General features: G+C 42.8%; 1 protein-coding gene across 2 annotated transcripts in view; it reads right to left on the bottom strand.

The window, feature by feature from the left end:
- Positions 1–1,828: 1,828 nt before the first annotated feature.
- tfap2b (transcription factor AP-2 beta) overlaps positions 1,829–24,031 on the bottom strand; it is a 23,393-nt gene continuing 1,190 nt past the window's right edge. The window contains exons 1-7 of one of the 2 annotated variants that reach the window (XM_017714718.2): positions 20,340–20,586; positions 18,381–18,854; positions 16,485–16,545; positions 14,452–14,671; positions 12,999–13,117; positions 11,939–12,080; positions 1,829–2,845 (exon numbers count right to left, since the gene is read on the bottom strand). In XM_017714718.2, the coding sequence (XP_017570207.1) occupies positions 2,545–2,845; positions 11,939–12,080; positions 12,999–13,117; positions 14,452–14,671; positions 16,485–16,545; positions 18,381–18,854; positions 20,340–20,366 (1,344 nt within the window). In that variant the 5' untranslated portion in view covers positions 20,367–20,586 and the 3' untranslated portion in view covers positions 1,829–2,544. Of the gene's footprint in view, positions 2,846–11,938; positions 12,081–12,998; positions 13,118–14,451; positions 14,672–16,484; positions 16,546–18,380; positions 18,855–20,339; positions 20,587–24,031 lie in introns of those variants that run through there. The other variant, XM_017714717.2, reaches the window with a different exon arrangement.

Raw genomic sequence — 24,031 nt, 5'->3', positions numbered from 1 at the left:
GCCGGTCACCTGTCTCTTCTCCAGTGGACGCTCCACACTCGGGCCTGTCTGAAAGCATTAGCACCCCTTGATCAAATGCCAGCTTTTGTTCATTTCCCACATGGCCTGTGTAAAAGCTGTGGCATATTTTATGTCTTATGTTTTCTAATATATTAAACAAATGAATTAAAGTTCTGAAATGTTGTCATTACTGAAGGAATTTAGACCAGGGTGTTCAAACTTTTGCACATGACTTTGTGTAATATATATATATATATATATATATATATACACTACTGATCAAAAGTTTGGCAGCAATATTTTCAATAACATTAAGCCACAGCAGTCATAGACTAATATACAACTTCACAATTTGACATTGTTTCAAATTAGTGGTAATAAACATGTAGTAATAAACAAATGAGCAGTAATTAAAATGTCTTCTGTTTTTATTATAAGCATGTTGTAACATCTGTTTAACTGAGATTCAAGAATCACAGTTAAGCAGATGTTACTACAGGCTTATAATAAAAATAACAGACACTTTTTGGATTTGTGATTTTTTCCCCCACCAATTTATGCGCCATAATTAATTTTTTGTGACCGTCTAGAGTTGAAATTAAGCTTAGAACTAAGCAGGTTGTTTATATCAGCCTTTACCACTGATATATGCAAATGAGCTCCGCTCTGATTAACCTGCAATGAGCCTCATTCAAAAAGCAGTCCACTCTTATAACTTCCCTGTGAATGGGCGGGGCTAATAGGTGGGATATGTAAATGTGTTTGCTTTTGTATCACATTCAAAATGGGCTGTTTTTCTTAGCTTAGTGTCCGTATCTGGACTGGGTGGACTGGAGAGTGAACATTACGTTTTGAAATGTAAACAGTGTTTACATACATACATCACAATATTTTGGTTATTATCTCTAATTATAAGAGATGAAAAATCAGTTTTCCATGATATGGACCTTTTAATATCCATAAAGTGATAATCCCATCTGGAGGCAAATATCTTGACAAAATGTTTACAGTATGTTCCTGTTTTCTTTGTTATTGTTTTTGCCAGAATGCCTGGATTGTTCATTAAAGTACCTTTTGCTGTCTAAGAGTATTGAAACCCGCTCTATTTGAAGTGTTAGTGTTTATAGAATAACAAATATAATTCGTTTGAAAAGTGATGCCAAACTTTTGAACTGTAGTGAATATATGTATATATCACTGGTTGGTTGGTGTAGTGGGTAACATCTCTGCCTTGTAGACTGGGGTTCAATCCCCACCTGGGCAAACACCCTACACTATACCAATAAGAGTCCTTGGGCAAGACTCCTAACACCGCCTTGGCCTTCCTGTGTAAAATGATCAAATTGTAAGTCGCGCTGGATAAAAGTGTCAGCCAAATGCCGTAAATGTAAATGTAATCTCGCAGCTGTTAGAACAAAACCTCATATTTTTCAGTTTTTATCATATTTTGAAAACACCTGTTGCTCTTTACGTTGTATGTAAATTTCATGATAAACAGACCAAACAAAACGGCCCAAAATGACTAGGAAAGACGTCTGGTTCCATTGACTTACATTAAAAGTGAAGCAGGGTTTTTTCTTCTCCTGTAAAGTTACTATTTTGGATATGCATACATGTGTAAAAATGGCCATGAAGTAGACGTTATTCATTTTTCAAGAGATATGATAAAGGCTACAGTAAATGGGACTCCTAACAACCACCTGAAAGACCTGGTAGACCACGAAAACGCACCCCCCCCCCCCCCCCCCCCCCATCAGATTAACAGCCCTTAAAGCTTTCATCTTTGAGAGAAGACAGAAGAGAAAATCAAACTGCTTCAGATCTGAAGTCTCAGAACAACAGACTGACTACCCCACAGTCCAGACCTCAACATCACTGAATGTGTTTCTTGTGTCCAACTTCTAAAACTGAACTTTGTCTTCCAAAATGAATGGAACTGGTAACAAAGCCAGCAATGAATACAGAAAACCCTGATACTGTATTTGGTTGCTGAGGCTCCCGTGTCATATATTAAGTCTATCTTGTACTTAATGGCTGTTTTGACAGGAGATGAACTAAATGAAGGGTGGTCTCTGACTTCTGCACATGTCCATGTTAACACTGGTGAGTCTACTGGCCATGACGTGTCTGATGTTGTTTCTAGTGTCTTTCTGGTGTGATTGAAGTACCTTTCAAATGTTATAAAACTCAAATGATGCCAGATTTATATTTGAGGTCTGGATAACGACAGGCTACATCATGTGTTCCACACACACACCGATACACACACACACACACACGCACCACATTGCATGAATGCCACAGCAGTGTCGAGTCCCAAGTCTCATTTTCCTTTCCGCATCGCTCCCGTCTGTCTTCTTTTCTTCGTTAATTGTGTCATTCAACCCAACAGAACGTAAAACATAATGTCATAAATCTCGAGTACAAAGAATCTCTGGACACCATCAAAAAACGACTCATAAAGCAGCGCTCTTAGAGCCACCATCATCATCATCATCATCATCATCTTCATCACCACGGCCGCCCTCCTTTTTTCCCCGCGCCTCATTTCCTGTGTTTCTCCTCTTTGTCGGCCCCTTTCGAGCCGGGCCCGTCGCCGGGGGTGTGGTGGTTGGAGGTCTGGTTGTTGAGGAACATCTTGTCCAGCCCCTTTAGTGCCTCAGTCAGGTAGTTCTGCAGGGCGGTCAGGGCGGCGCAGATGGCCGGGGAGCCGAAGCCGTGCGTGATGAAGCTGAAGTGGCTCAGGCAGCTCTGGATGCCCGGCTCCAGGATGGGCGTCGGCCGAGAGTTCCCCAGCGGAGTGCGGTCCTGCGCCAGCAGGTCTGTAAACTCCTTACACAGCTGCCTGGGAGTGGACGAGAGAGAGAGAGAGAGAGAGAGAGAGAGAGAGAGAGAGAGAGAGAGAGAGAGAGAGAGAGAGAGAGAGAGAGAGAGAGAGGGAGAGAGGGAGAGAAGCAGAGATATCAGTATCACTCAATATGAGCATCCAACAATGATGGCTAGACTGATGATCACACCACCACATTAAAGGACTAGTCCCTCATTTTACAGTATATTCCCCGTCTGCTGCGTCTGTTTCATACGGCTGATTACCACAAACAATCATCTCAAAGTGTTTGTGTATAGCTAGAACCACACAGAACATCTGTTGCCATGAAACTCATTCATAACATAATATAAGTCAATGGGCAGATGCTTTAGCCATCAGTTTGAAAAATGTGAGAAGGTTCCCTGAACCTGTGGCTGATTATTTAACTATCCAACCAAAGACGGTTCTACAATTTTTCAACATCTACTACAGATTAGACACTTACTGCCGCTAATTATGCAGTGATTGCTGTGAACTATTCCTTGACACGTTAACTCCCAATGTTAAAATTCATTAACGTGATTGAGTGAAGAGCAAACAAACTAAACAAACTGAACTGTATTCAACCAGTTCTTCTCTGTGTCTTGATGACAGAGGTATCTATTAATTTCGCGTCTCTTTTAAGTAAGATAGATTTACGGACGCTTGAATTATGCTTTACATCTCGCGTAATATCAACAGCCAGAAGGCCGTCTAGAAAAGGAGCCGCCCAGCATTCTCAGCGGTGTGTTGATTTCTGTGAATTAGCTCTTATTTTTTTTATTACTTTAAGTAAAGCTACTTTAGGCCTGTAGCAATTTCTCGATAAATAAATTGGGTGAGGTTTGGGGGCATTGTACAGGTCAGTCTATATTACCTAACCCCTTAAATGGCCGACAGGCATAAAGTTTTATTGCACACTTCTACAAACTAAGAATAGCGCAGCCAGTTTGCACTGAAGTCCCTGAAGTTAGTGCATAATAAGGCTTCCTTACAGCAAAGCAATGAGTCTGGAATTTTAAGGGGTTAATATAAAGATAAACAATTGGTTGAGGTCTAATCAACAAACAGGTGAGTCTGATTATTTTGCTGTGTGACATGGTTTTGTTCTGACCACAGCGATATATATATATATATATATACAGTACTGTGCGAAAGTCTAGGCACCCCCAAGACACATTTGCAAAATCTATGTATTTGCATAGTTTGTTTTTATTTGCTGAGAAAAGTGTTAATATTTGAATAAACAAAATTGATAGAATATTTATTAATGATGATTATATATATATATAATCATTATTATATGTGATCATATATATATATATATATATATATATATATATATATATATATATATATATAATCATATAAATAATAAACAGTGATTTTCTGGATGTTGTTGTGTGTGTTTAACCATCTCCAAGCCTCTCCTCGAGGAAGTCCAGTATTATATGTAGTTAAAAAGCAGCTCCTGGTTTGACCAATCAGTGCTCAGTAAATTGAGCTCATGATGTCATTGATGATATTAATGAGTCTCTGTGGCGGCTGTGAAGGTGTCCAGGAAAAATATGGACCCGAGAAATTCTTGTTCCTTTTTATTGTTTTTCTGTTTATTTGAATTATGAATACGACTTTATTCTAATGTGTATTACAATAAACTCACTGCTGAGGCAAATTCTTAAAAAACAACAGTGATTTGTATCTTTCATCAGGACCCAAACAGCGACACAAACAACCTTCCAACGACGCTGACCCTGACTTGCAGGGTTATACATAACAATAACCTACAGAGTCACTGGCTCTTTCTGAACCGTCAGCCATACACGACCCATATTAATCTATTTCGTGCTCATTATGCCACTTTTCTGTGATTTAAAGTCTACATAATCATTGCCCGCGCAACAAAACGCCAAAATCTTAACTGTAAAAAATCTAAAGGAGGTTCATGTAATGAGATTTTGGAGCATTTCTATTGGTCCATTCATCACGAAATTTGAACACAACATAAAAGTCAACTGGAGTTTTTAAACTGTGCAAAAGTAAGAGGAAATAAGTCAAAAGGCCTCTACAGAGAACACACTTCTGCACATTTTAATACGCAATTACTCTTCATTTGCTCAGTGTAGCGTATTAGTCAACAACAAATATAAACTATACATAAAATCTAAATAAAAACTCACCAAATAAACAAATTATGCATGAAAATGTGCAGAAAAGGCCATATATAAGTGCGCTCTCTGTAGAGAATGTGTTATTTTCACTTAGAAAATCAACAAAACATGTCATTTGCCTGGAGGAGGTCAAACGTTTGGAACAACTGTGTATTGTATTATGTGCAAGTATTGTCCTTTAACACTCTACAGTCTCAAAACATTTGGTTTGTCATGGGTTCTTTAGTAAAGACAGTGTTTCTATGTGGAACCATGCATACTTAAAGAACCACTTACATGCTTAAAGGATTCTTTGTGTGGTAAATGGTTCTTCAGACGGGCGGAGAATGTGTTGTCCACATTTTATATAGAGCATTTTTTAAAGCACCAAAAAGTGTTCTCCTATTGCCACAAGCTTGACAATAGCAGAACCCTTTTTGGTGGTTTGTAGGACCATAAACAACACATTCTCCATAAATCTGAGGAACCATTTCACCACGGAAAGAACCCTTTAAGCATGCAAATGTTTTTGAGTGTTCGTGGATCTATTCAAATTATTCCAAAACATGTGAAGAACCATTTTTTGAGAGTGTATGTCACGAGTACTGAGGTAAGGCAGGATAATAATGTCGATTGAGAAAAGATATATAACCTCATATCTCCAAAATAGGAACTTTACAGGAGAAGCAAAAAACCTACTTCACTTTTACTGTAAGTCAATGGAACCAGACGTCTTTCCACGTAAATTTGGCCAATTTGTTTTGGTCAAAACATCATGAAATTTACACACAATGTAAAAGGCAACCAGCATTTTCAAATTATGCCAAAGCTGAAAAATGTCCCGACAGCAACTATTGTCTAATTTTTCATATTCACATATAAAATATTCTGCTTCAGTGATGAAGCATAGACACGTATCAATGTAAGGATTGGTGAGCAACAAAAATACAGTTTTAAAATACCTATGGAAGTGAATGAAGCCAGATTTCTGATTAATTTCCAATGAAGCGCAAGACAAAATGTGCCATAGATAGTTTTTCACAAGCGGTGACTGAGACCTAATGTAACAAAACTGATGTATTCATTATAAGAGACCTATTAAAATATTGCAGAAAAGTCATATTTAGGCCTTGTCACACTGAAGAACATCCTTACCTACAGATCACTAGGCATCGGCTTTGACTCAGTCATATAGTGATTAATTTGTCATTAATTGCTACCCATGTTTTGGTACTTCATAAAAAAGGTATCACTTTATTTTATAACACATCACGTAACACGTTTGTTTGACAACTAACATACTAATAAATAGGAATTCAATTTGTGATTGAACTTGCAAATGAGATTAATATCTATTTACAGCTGAATAAAACTGGACTTTAGAATAAATGCACGTCTTGAAGACCCTATTAAACTTATTAAACTCTAAAGCACATCAGAAATCACCTGACATCATCCAGAACCAATAGGAACGAGATGTGACGCAGTTTATAGTTTTAAAATATTAAAATGACAACCGATCCTCAATCATTTGCATAAAAATGTCTGAAGTGTTTATTAAGCAAGTTATATGGATTAATCATAATGAATAAAGTTCAATGCATAGTAAAGAAACCATTATGAAATGTCTTAATAATCTCCCCGATACGTGTTCCTTAAAATAGTTTCACCAAAAATGGTTTAACATCGGGTTCATATTGATAGAAACATCTCGCTGCTGTCGGAGCAAAACCTCATATCTCCAAAACGGTAACTTTACAGGAGAAGGAAAAAAAAAACCCTTTCCTTTTAGTGCAAGTCAATGGAACCAGATGCCATTCCAAGCCATTTTGGGCCGTTTCTTTTAGTCCATTTATCATGAAACTTACGCACAATGTAAAGAGCAACAGATATTTCCAAATTCTGCCAAAAACTGAAAAATGACAAAAATGGAGATAAAATGTTACGCAACACAATAATCAACCATCAGAACCTAGCAAGACACCAAGCCCCCATTTCTTTAGCAACCGGTTCAACTCACAAAACAAGAGTATTTTCAATCGTTCATAGTTTCTGACACAAGTCCAGTTATAATAATCTGGAATGTATGAAAAACACCGGAGGACGGCTGTTGCATCACTAAAACAACAGCAGAGACATGAACATGGGCGCAGTGCCAGGTGGATCGATAGGCATGTTAAGGGAAAACATTTCCTTTTACTAGTCTTAGAAGACGATGGTACTAGAAGGAAGCTTGCATTCTCTTTTCTGAGAACTCTGAGCATTTCACAAATGCGTTTGATTGGCACTGAGTTGGATTACCTTTTAAATAATGTGTGATAAAAGTGATAACATGGTTCATCAAGGCCACTATCTAATAAGGGGTTCCTTAGAGCAACACCAAAGAGGAACCACTTGGCTCCCTAAACAGCCTTTTAAAGGATGTTTAACTGTCATCCGACCGTTATTTTTAAGAGTGTAATGAACGTCTACAACCCATCCAGTTCTCAAACCATTACAAGGGATCCTTTATCCCTGATTGGAGCCTTCCTGATCTCCAAAACAGACATCTGGATCTGCTCGCATTCCACTAATATGTTTCACTCTGGAACTAACGCACCGGAATCCGCCTGGTGCCGCAGCAGAGTGGTGCAGTGTTATCCAGAAGGGTTTGACTGATTACCCCAATATCCCACCTCCTGTTTAACACTGCAGCATAATTGTTAAACTAATACAGCTATTAGTAACAGCATTCGAGTCACAGAGGCATAGTTACAGGCACTGTAGCACAATACATAATGGAACAGATTTGTTTAGTAATTTGCATCCTGCATTCTGCTGCACAATGTTTCAGCTTAGCTTAGATAGATTAACACTGTAATCCTGAAATCAAGCCTTCCCAAGTAAACCTAACCAGTCATAACGTCCATCTGAATGTCTAAAACGATGGTTCTTCAAAGGTCCTTGAGTAAAGACGATGGTTCTATGTAAAATCTTGAACACCCAAAGAACCCCTTGCATGCATGATGGAGAATGTGTTGTATGTGGTTCTATATAGAACCAAAAATGGTTTTTCTATCATTACAAAGGTTCTTTTATCGTTTGGGGGCAGTGGTGGGCTGGAGGTTAGGGAACCGGCCCGGAAGGTCACCGGTTCGATCCCCAGAGCTGACAGTACGTGACTGAGGTGCCCTTGAGCAAGACACCTAACCCCCACCTGCTCCCCGGGCGCTCCGGGCAGGTGTGCTCACTGCCCCTTAGTGTGTATGTGGTTTTTCACTGCACGGATGGGTTAAATGCGGAGCCCCGTTTGTGGGACTAATAAGGGTCTCTTAATCTGACAAATTTGACATTGTAGCAGCAACACTGGCACAACCCATTTTGGTGCTATATAGAACCATTAGAAAAATGTGTACAACACATTATCCATCCAATCTCTTTGTTTCACCTTTTTGAAAATGGTTCTGTCAGGCACCAAAAAGTGTTCTTCTATCTTTACAATTGTCAGGCTTGTAACAATAACAGAACCTTTTTGGTGTGATATAGAACCATATACAACACGTTCTCCTACAATTTGAAGATTGTTGCGTGCAAAAGAACCGTTTAAGCAGGCAGAGGGTTATTTGCGTGTTCATGGTTCCATATAGAACCACTGTCTTTATCAAAGAACCCTTTGCTTGTAACAATAGCAGAAGGCTTTTTGGTGCTATATAGCACCATATACAACACATTCCCCAACAATCTGAAGATTGCTGCAAGTAAAGCATTTAAACATCCAAAGGGTTCTTCGGTAAAGACAACGGTTCTATAAGGAACCGTGAAAACCCAAAGAACCCTTAGCATGCTTAAATGTTTCTTTGAGTCTTCATGGTTCTGTATAGAATCACTGTGTTTACTAAAGAACCTTTGAAGCACCATCTTTTTAAGAGTGTAGAGGACAGTCGAACACCTTCATTGAGTTGGTCTGAGCTGTAATCAGCGGAATCGCCAAGCTTGGCACAACAACATGTTCCATTCAATTGGGTTCTATTCTGTTATATAAATATAATATATAAAAATATATAAATATAAATATTATGTTATATAAATATAATACCAAGGCTGCCCACTCTCCTGTCAAAACATCATCATAGTTTCAATGTCTTCCAAGCTAATCTCATAACGTAACACTTTCTCCTGATCCTAGATTGAGGAGAATCTTCTACGAATCAAATTTTGTAAATTGAAAGTGTTTTGTTGGATGTTCAACTTAAGCTTTGAAGAACCTTGAAGTCCAGCTTTAGTTTTAAAGCAACTCTAAAACAATTTACAAGCTATTTTAGCTTGAAAGTACACCAATGACCAACAAAGCCTCAACGAGGAGCTCCGTCAACCCAACAATAACTCGAGCATCAGTCAATATAGTCAAAATCATTCTGAAGTGGCTTTTAGGGACGTTCTTTGCTCTGAGCATCACCACTGTTGACAGATTCTGAGTTGGTAGGTTTCCCTAGAATTAAATTGTTGACATCTTCAAATTCTTGCTCGAATCTCTTAGACCAAAACCAAATGTATCAAATCAGGCCAGCTGGGACTTCCACTTCTTATTGGCTGTGTTAACATCTTCTACTCTGTTTTTTGACAATTGGAAATGAGGCCAAATACGTTTGTCTGAAAGCATATCGCTGATTCCTTAGCACGCCTGGCGCACTATGCTCTGCTGTCCACGTAGCCAAGTCAGAACCAATGAAGTCATCAAGCTATTACTAACCAAGTCTCTGCATTCAGGTCAGTGCCACGAAGTCTTGAAGTCTCAGATCGAGTGAGTTATTTTCTCTCTGATCTGCTACATATTCATGCCCACCGTGCCGTTGGGGGGCCTTGGAGGGAAAACAAGCGAAAGTTCCAGCACTGGGTCTGAACAGCATCACCCCTGCCATGACCTCTCAACATCTGACCTCTCCGTGTTCTCCATGACTGTCTGCTAACAATTTAAACACCCGTCTCGCAGTCGAGCCTGCAACAATTGCATCTGCCACAGCTTCCCAGTCTACCCAGATGCGTTTGAAAAATCATTAACCTGCGGGGTTAAAGTAATTTAAAGTCGATTAATTATGACGCTCATAGTCATCTTAATTCGTCCAAAAAACGGCGATGAACGATAAGGAGTGAACAGAGTTGGAAAATCCTTATCTACATAATGGAAAAGCATGATAGGAAGCGTGCTATCATGTTTGCTAGGATGTGTCAAATGAAATGTTTGGAAGAAATATTCTCAGTACACTCGTAAAAATAATGAACGCACAATGAACCTGTTGGGATGTAAAGAGTCATTCCGACGGTTTTGATGGGAAATAGTCACAGTGGTGCTGATGGGAATAAGACGTCTGCCTCTGAAAGCTCCATTACAGAAAGTTATTGCCTAAAATGGTGTTGCATATCGTGTCTAATGCCGGAAACGATAGTTGCGAGATAAGCTTTTGTGCTAAAATTTATTTTGTTTACAGCATTTTACACAGGTAAGTGAAAGCAGTGTTAGGAGTCTTGCCCAAGGACTCTTATTGGTATAGTGCAGGGGGTTTAATACCCACTACACCATACCAACCACTACATATTTTATAAAGCACATTCATGAGAGGCACATGAAGGGTGCTGTGTGGCAAATAGTCCACAAAGAAAACTTGAATGTATGTTTTTATTTAGACGCCCCGATGTACACTGTCAGAAATAAAGGTACTAGACTGTCACTGGGGCAGGACTACTCTTGTCACTGGGGTGGGAACCTCAAGGGTACATCTCAGTACCTTAAGTCAGGGAACATAACTGAACCATAATCCACTGAAATGATCTGTTCTAAGCTGTACTGACTCCACACCCCCCGCCTCGCCTCCAGGCTTTTACTCTACTGTTCTGCTTTAAAACATTCGGTTATGAAAAGGAACAAATACCAACTTTTCACATCTTTATGGTTCACAATGAGACCTTAAAACCACTGTGGAACCTTTGAGGTAACATTTACACTGTTTGTACCTCGATGGATGAAAAACGTTCCTGCATAGAACCTTTATTTCGAACAGCGCAGGCATATAGAAATCAGATGTGGAGGTTCACTGGTGGTTCTGGATACTAAATAAAATGCCTATATTTGTGTTGTTGGACACGATGACCCCCTGTTTCCAACCGTAAAGAATGTGGTGGGTCCGTTTCTCTAGAATTTCACATCAAACCACTCAGAACGGCTTTTTGAACATTTAACTGGCTCCCGATCTTCACATCATCGAAAGGATTCCCACTGGCACGTCTCGTTCGCCAAATTAAAAAGGTTCTCCATGGAGACCGAAAGTGGTTCTTCCATGTTCCCCCTCTTGGCATCTTTGTTTATGAGAATGCATCTGAAAAAAGGTCATTTGTGACAGAAGGGTTGAAATGTAACAACAGCAGCAACAGCGACAACAACGCTCTGACCCACATTCGAGCCTCAGAACCACCAACAGCCTCGTTGTCCATTCTCTCCGCTCATTCCAGAGCGTGCTAATGCCCCAGGGCGCGTGCAGGGGGTTGGGGCTGGGGTGGTGGTGGTGGTGGGTTTGGGGAGGGGGTGGTGACTGACGGGACTTTGACAGACAGACTGTGAAAGGGGAGGCGAGGGAGGGAGGAAGGGAGGGATGATGACCCCCGGGGGCAAAACTTCAAGGGGAAAGCTGGCAGTTTTAGACTCGAAACATTTCACTTAAACGTAATGAGTTTCTCGCGCGGTGCCAGCCTGAGATGGATAAGGGCTCAGCTCCCCACTGCCTCATTAGAAACCAGCTTAACGTGTCAAAGAAGCCGAGAAGAAGTGATGGATATAAGAGATTTCTCAACGTGTAGCTAAACATTTGCTCACAGGCGTAGACGGGCCCAGGATTTCGTTAAAATACGGGAAAGGAGTGGAGGAGAAGGGCACAAGCGCGTGGGAATGAAGGAAGGGTGTGGTACGTACTTGGTGGCCAGCAGCATGTTTTTTCTCGAGTGGATCTCGTTGGGGTCTGTGTGCTGTCTGTTGAGGTACTCGGACACGGCCTTGGTGGGAAATTCGGTCTCGCAGATGTAGCCGAAATCCCGCGCTAAATGAACCGCCTCCCCTGGTAAAAAAACAGAAACACGTTAGTACTGAATGTGTTGGTGATCAACATGAACGATAAACTGACGCACAATATTTGGACTACGACTAAATGTGGCAATGACTGACAAACACACTCACTTTCAGCAAAACAGGCTCAGATATGCGAGCGCTGAAAATCGACTATTTCACTCGCGTAATCGAATAAATCGAATCGAATAAAACTCGAATAATTGTTCGTAGAATTCCATTTCTTTCTTTTATTGCCATTTTAAAGGCTTCTTTTAAGAACCAGAGTCATTGGCTTGGAGCTGCACATTAACCATACTGTTCGTGGTTCTATGCTGGCTAAAGAACCACTTTTCTAGCGCTGTAGTACCCCCCCCCCCCCCAAACGTTCTACCAAAGCGTTCTTTAAAGAGCAGGTGGTTCTCCCTCTCTAAGAAGAACCACTGAGACGTGTGAAGACCCATCTAGGATCTCTGCGATGGTTCTTCGAGTGCTCTCGGTTCTGTGTGAAACCTTTGAGCCGCTAAGGTGTAGTGGTCCAGCCGCCGGACCACCTCAACTGACGTCAAACAAGGAACAAAATTCAAGGACGAAATCTCGAAGCCTGTTTGTTTATTGATTTATTTGGCGCCATCACGTCATCACGCAGATGCGCAGTGAGATCAGATCGAATTATTATTATTATTAATATCATTATTTATTTCATGCGAGGCTCGAAGGCCATGATGGTTTTTTTTTTTTTGGGTTGTGTCAGTAACTCTGCGCGACTCTGAGCCGGGGTGGGGGGGTAGGGGTAGGGGGGAGGTGGGGGCTTCGGGGGGCGTGCAGAGGAAGGGTTTTGTAAACAAGAGAATGAACATCAGATGGGCTGCTTTTTCTTTTTCGGTGTTTTTTTTTCACGTTTTTTTTTTTTTTCCTTTCTTTCTCCTACCTTCCACCAGTGACGTCAGCAGAGTGACGTTGGCCGCCTTGCGTCTCCCCGCGGGCAAATTCAGCCCGATTTTTTCCAGCTTTTCTCTCAGAGATCTGCCTCCATTTTTCGACTTCGCCCTGGAAACAAAATGGACACTTTTGTCTGGGAGAGGTCCACTCAGAGGACATGGACATGACAAGACGTGAAAAAAGCTAAGCACATCATCTCTATATCTCTCTCTCTCACTCTCTCTCTCTCCCTCTCTCTCTCTCTCTCTCTCTCTCTCTCTCTCTCTACATATATATCCCCCAAAACAGTAACTTTACAGGAGAAGGAAAAAACCTGCTCTACTTTCAATGTAAGTCAATGGAACCAGACGTCTTTCCGAGTCAGTTTGACTCATTTCTTTTGGTCCATTCATCACGAAATGTGCATGCAGTATAAAGGCCAACAGGCACTTTCCAAATACATAAAAAACCGGAAAACAGAAAAAAAATGGAGATGCGAGGTTTTGTTCTGACAGCAGCGATATATACATTTAATATATCTGTTATTATATCTATGTATCTCGTCTGTATGTACCCCCATATGCCCGCTTTACTAGAAACTCCTCTTGCTAGTGTAGTTAGAGACTGTAACTCATCTGTTTAATGCACTGTCTGTGCTGCCCATCCTCTAGTCCTCCATGGGTGGTCAGTTTCTGACCACGGAGCCTCTCTTGCCTGGACATTTTTGGGCGCTGGTCCACGCTCAGCCTAACCTGCTGTGCGTAAAAACCCCAGCAACACTCATACACTCGTACCAGCACCACACACACCACGTCAGTGTCACTGCTGTGCTGAGAATGGACAATCACCTGTGGTCAGAAACCTGACCAGTGATGGATGTAGTAGAAAGGGGGGTGAGGTGTGTGTGTGTGGGGGGGGGGGTGATGGATTGTGCAGGAATCTGATGGACTGCACCTGTGAGCAGGTGGAGCTCATAAGGTGGGGTGCAGGCTTTAAAACGCTGCTTATCTGGGCGCGAAGTTCATTCGCGCTGATGTTACAGTGAAGACCTGCAGCGCTGGGTCACGTCCAAACCTCTCTCTGAGGTGATCTGAAGTAAGTGGGGGTGGCATTGGACAAATTGATTGGCTGAATTGAACGAATCTGAATTTTGATCGCTACTTCTTTGATGTCTTATGACGTTTACTATCGATTTCCATCTGTTCCGATCATAAACGGCGCGCTCAGAAGCAAAACGTGGCTCAGATGGTGTTTTAAATAGCGTGCCAAGACTTTTGCGCAGGGTCCATCTACACATTAGTCCGCTCAGCTCACAGACAGTTCAGTGTTTTATGAGAAGGGGGTGGTGTTTTATTCTGGGCCTTGATGTTCTGGGACAGTTTTAGTGGTCTCAGTCTGACCCCTGCCCTGGATGAATGGATGGATGGATGGATGGATGGATGGGGAGCATAGGGTTGGCTCACCTGCGCAGCACGCCCCCCAGCAGCGAGGCGTTGAGGCACTCTGGGGGCGAGAGGCGCCGCTGAACTTCTCCCACCGTCACTTTGTACTTGGAGGTGGAGCTGAGCAGCGACAGGCGGCCGGGAACCGAGCAGAACACCTCGTTCACGTTCACGGCGACTCCGCCGATCAGCCCGTCCTTGCTCATCATCAGAGACGCCACGCTCTTGTGCGGCATCGGCACTGAAAAAAGCACGAGACACAGAGCTGTTCAGTGATCTCGCCGCCACCTTTAAAAACACGACTCCACGCTTTTTTTACGAGAAGGGAACGGTTCTGTTTAGAACCACGAGAACTACCGGCGTGCCTAAATGGTTCTATGCCTGGTGAAAGGGGTTCCCTGTGTTGTTAGAGGCTTGACATCGTCTCAATAGGAGAACCCCTTTTGGTGCTACACAGAACCACATGCAACACGACCTGAAGAACCATTTCACCACGCAGAGAGGTTCTATATGGAACTCGTGGTTCTCAATAGAACCATTCTTTTCAATAAAGAACCATTTAAAGAGCATTATTATTATTATTATTATTATTATTATTATTATTATTATTATTATTATTATTATTATTATTATTATTATTATTATTTAGTGCTGTATATATGTAGATTTTAGAACGCTGACGCCGTGTCTCCCGCAATAAATCAAAAGCGCGCGCTCGACGACGTTGGCGCGCTTGCACTGACTTTACACCGCAGTTACGCAGCGCGAGACACAGCTGTTAAACAACCGTTAAAGCGGATAGGCCCACGTGTGTCTCGCGCTGCGTGCAGCAGCCCCGCACCTTACACGCTCTTTACATCCGAGCATCTCGCGCGTAATCTCACGCAATCTCTCAGAATTTCCGCGCGCGCTTGGGACCCGTGAACTTCCCAGTTTAAAAAAAAAAAAAAACAGAAAAGCTCGCGCGGCGTTCTGCTTTCATCGTCTCGTGTTATCGATTTTCTGATTGACTCGCGCCTATGGTCACACAGCGCGCGCTCCCAGCCGTCAAACGACGTCTCTAAATGCGCTAATGGGGTGTGAGGGGTGCGCGAGAGCGCGGTGGGGGGTATGTGTGTGTGTGTGCGGGTGGGGTGGGGTGGGGGGGGGGGGTAATAAGGGCAAATGAGCTCCAAACGAGCTCACGAGACGCTGAAAGCCAATCCATCACAGCGGCCACTTACAGCCGCTCCGCTGGGACGCGCGCGCCACAGTTAACTAGATTACCGGAGAAACGACTCGCGCGCACCGGGCAAATATTAACACGAGCTCAGGGAGCTGCACGAGCGATTACTGAGGGTGGGGGTGGTATATTGTATAAAGATGGGCTGTAGAAAATAAACAAATAAATAAACAGAACCAATGGAGAATTAAAATTCTATTATTATTATTATTATTATTATTATTATTATTATTGTTGTTATTATTATTATTGTTACACCCAACGTTCATATAAAATATTTTGGCTTATATATATATATATATATATATATATATATATATATAAATGTTTTATATTGTTTATTATTTATTTAACAAATTACTATTATTATTATTATTATTATTATTATTATTATTAGTTTTTTAATCCACCTGAATACAGACAGACAGACATGGACATCACGCCACCAGCTGCAGCAGCAACAACACTATCATCACCGCTATGAATGAAAACAACAGCAGTAATAAAAACAACAACAACAACAACAACAACAACAACAACAACAACAAAAACAACAACAGCGGCGGCAGCAGCAGCAGCGGTATTTAACAATGACCGGATGGGATTAGACGTGTGAGGCAATCCTCGCTTCCTGAGGCACCTGCACAGGTGTGGATGACCTCATTTGCATATCAAATCGAGCCAGACCCCTAAAGGGTCCTCTTTTTCGGCGCATGCGTGATGGAGACCTGTCCTAAGGTCAATAACAGCGAAGTCGGACACCAAACACGGAAACCAGCCAGTGGTTCTGCGTCCAGCCCGGTAACATGAAGAAAGACACGTCATGATTTACCTTTTTTAATGACCGACTGGTCCAGGATGTTCATGCCGCTGTTGTTGGCGTCTTCCACGATCTGTAAGAGCGCGAATAAACAGGAATCAGCACAAAATGACGCACAGTGTTATTCAAGTTACTGTAACCTTCATAATGTGAATCGAATCAGTGGGAAACCCAACCGTCATCGAAACCCGCGTGAAAACGGCGCAACGCGGCAGAAAAGCCTGGTTTAAATCCAGTCTGTCTGCTTATCTGCGGCTCAGAGGCGCTCCGGCGTCTCAACTGGCCTTATCGTCGGCTAGAAAGACTCCACCCGAACATCTGCAGCGCTCCTGAGAACAAATGGAAGCCGAAAGGACGAACCAGAGCAGGGTTTGAGGAGGAACGTTAAGCTGAGCAGCGTGGACACACAAACCTGCTGAAAAACGGACCATTAGACGGACCACGGTGTTCTCTAACGGGAACCGGCTTCCAGTAGAGTCACAGTTTCCTGTAGAACCATCATATTGTGATATCAGCCCATCAAAAGCCATAAAACCACCACAGAACCACCAGGAACCATCAGGCTTCTATGGGGTGTTTCGGCTGGGTTGGACAGTCTAGCAGCTGAAGGACGGATAGCTGTTCATGGGCTTCATCTCAAAGACCGAAGATCTTCTGGACCTGGACTTTCAGGTTCTAGATCATATCTGCCACAGTTAGTGGAGAACGCGGTGACAGAAGGTTAAAGCACTCGAGTGACGTTTATGGTCAGTTCGTTATCGAACGCTGAGAACATTCCCGAGCGCCTCATACGTCCACACGACGGTTCCTCAAGGGTTCTTTAGTAAGCGCAGTGGTTCTACGTAGAACCGTGAACACACACAGAACCGTTTGCATGGAGAATGTGTTGTGTAGGGTTCTAGAGAGCTCCAAAAAGGGTTCTTGTATTCCTGCAAGCTTGACATCGTAACAATGGCAGAACCTTTTTTGTTGCTACGTAGAACCATTTGCAAAAAAAAAAAAACATAAAAAAACAGATCCACATGATGTGTTGTATATGGTTCTATACAGAACCAAAAGGGTGCTATTATTGTTACGATGTCAAGCTTGTAGCAACACCAGAGCCCTTTTATGGTGCTAAAAAGAACCATTAAAAAGGGTTCTATGTAGAACCACTTACAGCACATTTTCCATCAATCTGAAGAACCTTTTAAGCACGCTAATGGCTCTCTGGGTGTTCATGGTTCTATACAGAAGCGCTGTTCTTGTTAAAGAACCATAAAAGAACCATCTCTTTTAAGGAGCGCGCGTGTTGAACTGTAATCCAGACCAGCGGAAAACGTTCTGCCTTCAATCAAACGCCTGAATTGTTCTCGGGGTTCTAATGCGTCACCCCAAAATGAGCCCCTCACCCCCCCCCCCTCCCATTTAATGTGGAATAATGATGATTAATGAGAGATTAAAATCCAATAAAAGGCCTAAATCACCTGTAATTGATGAATTATTCAGTTTCTAAGACGCCGAGCCTTTAAATCGACGGTGCGCTTTTACACAATAAGAGTTCGAGAGGCTAGTAACAAACAAATCACCACAAAAAAAAAACAGAAAAAGGACAGAAACGTGTCGATTTATGCGTCTTAATAGAAATGAATACAGAAACTAAAGACTGCGGGAAAAATATAACTAATACAAATATTACAGATAATTATACAGATATTATACTTCTATAATAAAAGTTCATCTCATAATAAAAAAGAAATAGTAAATAAAAAAACAAAAATAACATAATATAGAAAAATTACAATAATAATAATAATAATAATAATAATAATAATAATAATAAAAGTTTTGAGAGAAAAAAATGAACAATAATAAAAACACACGGAAAAAACGGAGAGAGCGCTCGTCATTTCTCCGAGCGTGACTCACGTGCGCGTCGTCCATGCCATGCGCGAGCCCGTGCAGCAGCCCGTCGCCCATCCCAGCCTCCAGCGCGTGCGGCGCCGAGTGCAGCAGCACGTCCGGTCTGCGCACGGCGCTGTAGTCCCTGCGCGGGTCGAGCCCGGACAGCTGCGGCAGCGACGCGCGCGGCTGCGCGAGCAGCGAACCGCCACTGCCGGCCTCGGCGCCGCCGCCGTCCTGTCGCTGGCGCGAGGAGCCCCATGGGTGCTGCTGGTGCGGCTGGTGCAGCGCGTTCAGCGCGTACGGGTCGTTCACGTGCGAGTAGGGATCCTGACCCTGGTGGTAGGGCGGGAGCGGCTGGTAGGGCGGCGGGAAGTACGGCGGCTGGAAGTCCGAGGAGGGCGCGTGCGAGAGCGGCGGCGCGCTCGAGTAGGGCCCCTGAGAGACCGAGCCCAGCTGGGACAGGCGCGAGCTGTGGCCCGGGACCCCGTCATGACGGTCCTGTAGGGAGAAACAGAAACAATAATAATAATAATAATAATAATAATTACAATCTCCTACAGTAAAAAATAAAACAGCTCATTCAAAAATGCGTCTTCACTGAGAAAAGTTGGGGTAAAAATGACTCAGAAAGTAATAATGCAGTATATAACTCAAATAATGCAGTCATATATTTCTCAATATATAACAAATAATGCAGTCATATATTTCTCAATATATACCTCAAATAATGCAGTCATATATTTCTCAATATATAACTCAAATAATGCAGTCATATATTTCTCAATATATAACAAATAATGCAGTCATATATTTCTCAATATATAACAAATAATGCAGTCGTATATTTCTCAATATATACCTCAAATAATGCAGTCAAATATTTCTCAATATATACCTCAAATAATGCAGTCAAATATTTCTTAATATATAACTCAAATAATTCAGTCAAATATTTCTCAATATATAACTCAAATAATGCAGTCATATATTTCTCAATATATACCTCAAATAATGCAGTCATATATTTCTCAATATATACCTCAAATAATGCAGTCAAATATTTCTGAATATATACCTGAAATAATGCAGTCAAATATTTCTGAATATATAACTCAAATAATGTAGTCAAATATTTCTCAATATATACCTCAAATAATGCAGTCAAATATTTCGAAATAAGCCATAATATAATAATGACAATTTTAAAAATATGCGAAGTCCCTGGAATTAAGTAAAAATAAAACGAAATAAGAGGGAAAAAATAACTTATGAAAAAACTTCTGTCCTCATTTTAAAAAGCGATAAATGTTATAAAATAGCACAGCGTGAATACTGTAGCGCAGGAAGTGACGCGTTGCGCTTTTTGCCTTTTTTCCTTTTTCTGAATATCTATTTTAAACTCAGATTTATAAAGAAAAATATTGCAGGAACTTCTAGACGAACCAACGACGATCGCTGGAGTTTGCCGTTGTAGTTTAGGCTGGAAATTCTTGGAAACACGTTTGGAAGCGAGTGGTGAGAAAAAACAGGCAGTAACGACCTTCAGCGCAGGAGACGAGCCGCGCGAAGAGTCCAGAGAAGTTTCTCAGCTTTTATCAAGACCACCGACCTGCCCATCAGACTCAGAGCGACCCTCACAGGAGTTTAGCTAGAGGTGGGAGACGGGGGTTTAGGAGCGGGACCGTTTGGGCGTCAGCTCGTCTGCGCGAAGCTCAAACTGGGTGAGAAACGCTGGGGATGGTGGAGATGGTGGAGATGGTGGAGATGGTGGAGATGTTCCCAGGCAAAATATCCTTAGGCAGAATAGGCTAACGCGGAGCGGAGCGCGGGGAGGGGCGGCTGCTGAGCTCATCTGAAAGCAGACTCGGTTTCGGGGGGGGAACCGAAAGACCGGCGCGGTCAAACTGAACCAAACAGACGCGAGACCGCGCGGATTAAAGCGCCAAAGCGCCGCGGCGAAGCGGGGCGACTAGCCGGACTTACCGTGGCTGAGTAAGTGTGGACTAACATCTGGGCCAGAGTCTGCTCGCCAACACACGCACACGCACACACGCACGCACACGCGCGCGCACGCACTCGTACACACGGGGCTCGCGAAGACGAGCGGGAGCGCCTGCAGACGTTGCTCTCTCTCCGGCTGCTCGCAGCTAACTCCTCATGGCGCTCTGGCTTTCAGCGCCGCGCGCTCTCTCTGTCTCTGCCCGAGTGCTGCGCGTGCCGTCCAGCCTGCCCTGCCCCGTCTACTTGCCCCCCCCTCCCAACCCCCAAAGTTACCCCTCCACCCCTCCGCGTGCGGCTGCTACACCTCCTCGGAGTGATTGTTATTCATGACTCCTAATATCGCTGCAGTGCTTAAAGAGACGCGCAAGAGGAGCAGGCAGCCAGAGAGAGAGAGAGAGAGAGAGAGAGAGAAAGAGGGGAGGAGGAGCGAGAGACAGAGTCAACAGGGAAGCACGCGCGGTCACTGATGCCATTTTTTTTATACACCCCCGCGAGGACTCCCTCTGCCTCTCTCTCTCTCTCTCTCTCTCTCTCTCTCTCTCTCTCTCTCTCTAGGATCTGGACTTTCCTCTCTTTGCCCCATTGCCCATTGTTGTCCTATGGTGTTATTGTTCCGCGTGCGAACGCACCTCATTTATCTGCCCCCCGCTGGAGTAAAAGAGTCAGCAGCTGGGGCAGAACTGCCCCCTCCCACACACACACACACACTCACACACCAGTAGTGCCCTAATACACTCTTTACACACACACACATGCAGACACACACCTGTTCCCACACTACACACACCGGCCAACTCTATACAAACCGGTCCCACCTGCATGACGTTGGGCAGTTAGTGTGGGACAGGTGCTTGTGTTAGAGGTGTTTCTAGCTATTTAGTCTTGTGACCAGTGTATATGACAGTGTTGGATTTATAAATGTATACCTGTCCCAACAGCTCAATCACCTAATCATAAACACCTGTCCTAACATCACGTACAGCAGCCCCAGCACCATGTACGCCTGTTTGATAGTGTAGTATTATATGCATTTGTCCCAATGCCATAAACATCTGTCCCAATGCCATAAACATCTGTCCTAACACCATAAACATCTGTCCTAACACCATAAACATCTATCCTAACACCATACACGTTTGTCCCAGCACCATATAGACCTGCCCCAATGCCATAAACATGTCCCAACACAATAAACACCTGCCCTAACACCATAAACATTAGTCCCAACATCATATACACCTGCCCTGACACCATAAACACTTGTCCCAACACCATATAGACCTGTCCTAACACCATAAACACTTGTCCCAACACCATAAACACCTGCCCTAACACCATAAACATTAGTCCCAACATCATATAGACCTGTCCTAACACCATAAACACTTGTCCCAACACCATATAGACCTGTCCTAACACCATAAACACTTGTCCCAACACCATAAACACCTGCCCTAACACCATAAACACTTGTCCCAACACCAAGTACACCTGTCTCACCAACATAAACACTTGTCCCAACACCATAAACATCTGTCCCAACACCATAAACATCTGTCCTAACACCGTAAACATTTGTCCTAACACTATACACATTTGTCCTAACACCATAAACATCTGTCCTAACACCATAAACATTTGTCCCAACACCATAAACACCTGCCCTAACACCATAAATACTTGTCCCAACACCATAAACACCTGCCCACCATAAACACTTGTCCCAACACCATAAACATCTGTCCCAACACCATAAACATCTGCTCTAACACCATATACACCTGCCCCAACACTGTATACACCTGCTTCAATGCCATAAACATCTGCCCCAAAACCAAAACCACTTATCCCAGCACCATATACACCTACCCCAACACCAACAACACTTGCATGCACCTGCCTCAGCATACACACAAAGCTGTTCCAATACCAGCCAACACCAGGTATGTGTTTATACACACCCGAGCCAATTAAAACACAGGCAAGTGTCCCAAAAGCTACGCTGTAGCATCATGTACATACATTATCATTCCAAACATTCATCTCATCATACATTAACAATTTCCAAACACCATGTGCAAGTCACAATACCATGTCACAACATGTGTCCCAACATTATACACACCCGTCCTAACACCACATATATCTGTCTCAACAGTATATACATCTCTCCTAACACTATATACACCTGTTGCAACACTATATACACCTGCCCTTACACTATATACACCTGTCCTTACACCATATACACCTGTCTCAACAGTATATACATGTCTCCAAACACTATATACACCTGCCCTAACACCATATACACCTGCCCTTACACTATATACACCTGTCCTTACACCATATACACCTGTCTCAACAGTATATACATGTCTCCAAACACTATATACACCTGCCCTAACACTATATACACCTGCCCTAACACTATATACACCTGTCCTTACACCATATACACCTGTCTCAACAGTATATACATGTCTCCAAACACTATATACACCTGTCCTCACACTATATACACCTGCCCTAACACTATATACACCTGCCCTAACACTATATACACCTGCCCTAACACTATATACACTTGTCCTAACACTATATACACCTGTCCTAACACCATGTACATTTGTCTCAACAGTATGTACATCTCACCTAACACTACATACACCTGTCCTAACACCATACACACCTGTCCTAACATCATATACACCTGTCCTAACACCACATACATCTGTCTCAACAGTATATACATCTCTCTTAACTCTATATACACCTGTCAATACATACACCCGTCTCAACAATATACACACCTATATCAATACCATAAGTACCTTTCTTAACACTATATACACCTGCTCTAACATTATACACACAAGTCCTAACAACACATACATCTGTCTCAACAGTATATACATCTCTCCTAACTCTATATATACCTGCCCTAACACTATACACACAAGTCCTAACAACACATACATCTGTCTCAACAGTATATACATCTCTCCTAACTCTATATATACCTGTCCTAACACTATATACACCTGCCCTTACACTATATACACCTGTCACTACATACACCCATCTCAACACTATACACACCTGTATCAATACCATATATGCCTGTCCTAACATTATACACACCTGTCCTAATGCCACATACATCTGTCTCAACAGTATGTACAAATGCCAAAACTAACACGATCACGTCTGCACGTTTTAACACATGATCACTGTTTATTTGCTGAACTGCGGCCTGTGGAAAGTTACGGCGCATTCTATATTTCACCTTTTCTTCCAGTGTGTTCATAAACAGAAATCGCGCGCTCAGATCGACCTGGCCGAGCAGGTAAGCGCCCGTGTTGATACGCTGGTGTTAACGCGGCGTCAGCGGTGCTGAAGGAAGAGCTACACGGCAGCGTTACCGCGACCGAGATCCGGCTGGACACGAACGAATCACTGCGAGAGTGAATCCACCGCGAGCGCCGCGGTCTTCACGCACGAGCCCGTGCGAGCGGTCCTGAGATAATCTCGAGCTCAGTGAGCTTTACGCTTGGCCCGGTGCCAGTCGGTGACGGTAACGTATACAATGTTTAAAATGTGTAAAAGCCTCTACTGTTGCCCCCCACCTCGCCCCGCCACCCCCCACCCTACCCTCTTATAAATCAGCCCGT

Source organism: Pygocentrus nattereri, chromosome 4 (assembly GCF_015220715.1).
Source record: "Pygocentrus nattereri isolate fPygNat1 chromosome 4, fPygNat1.pri, whole genome shotgun sequence".
NCBI lineage: Eukaryota > Metazoa > Chordata > Actinopteri > Characiformes > Serrasalmidae > Pygocentrus > Pygocentrus nattereri.
Note: the sequence above shows the minus strand (reverse complement) of the source record. Positions and strands in the feature narration are given on the sequence as shown.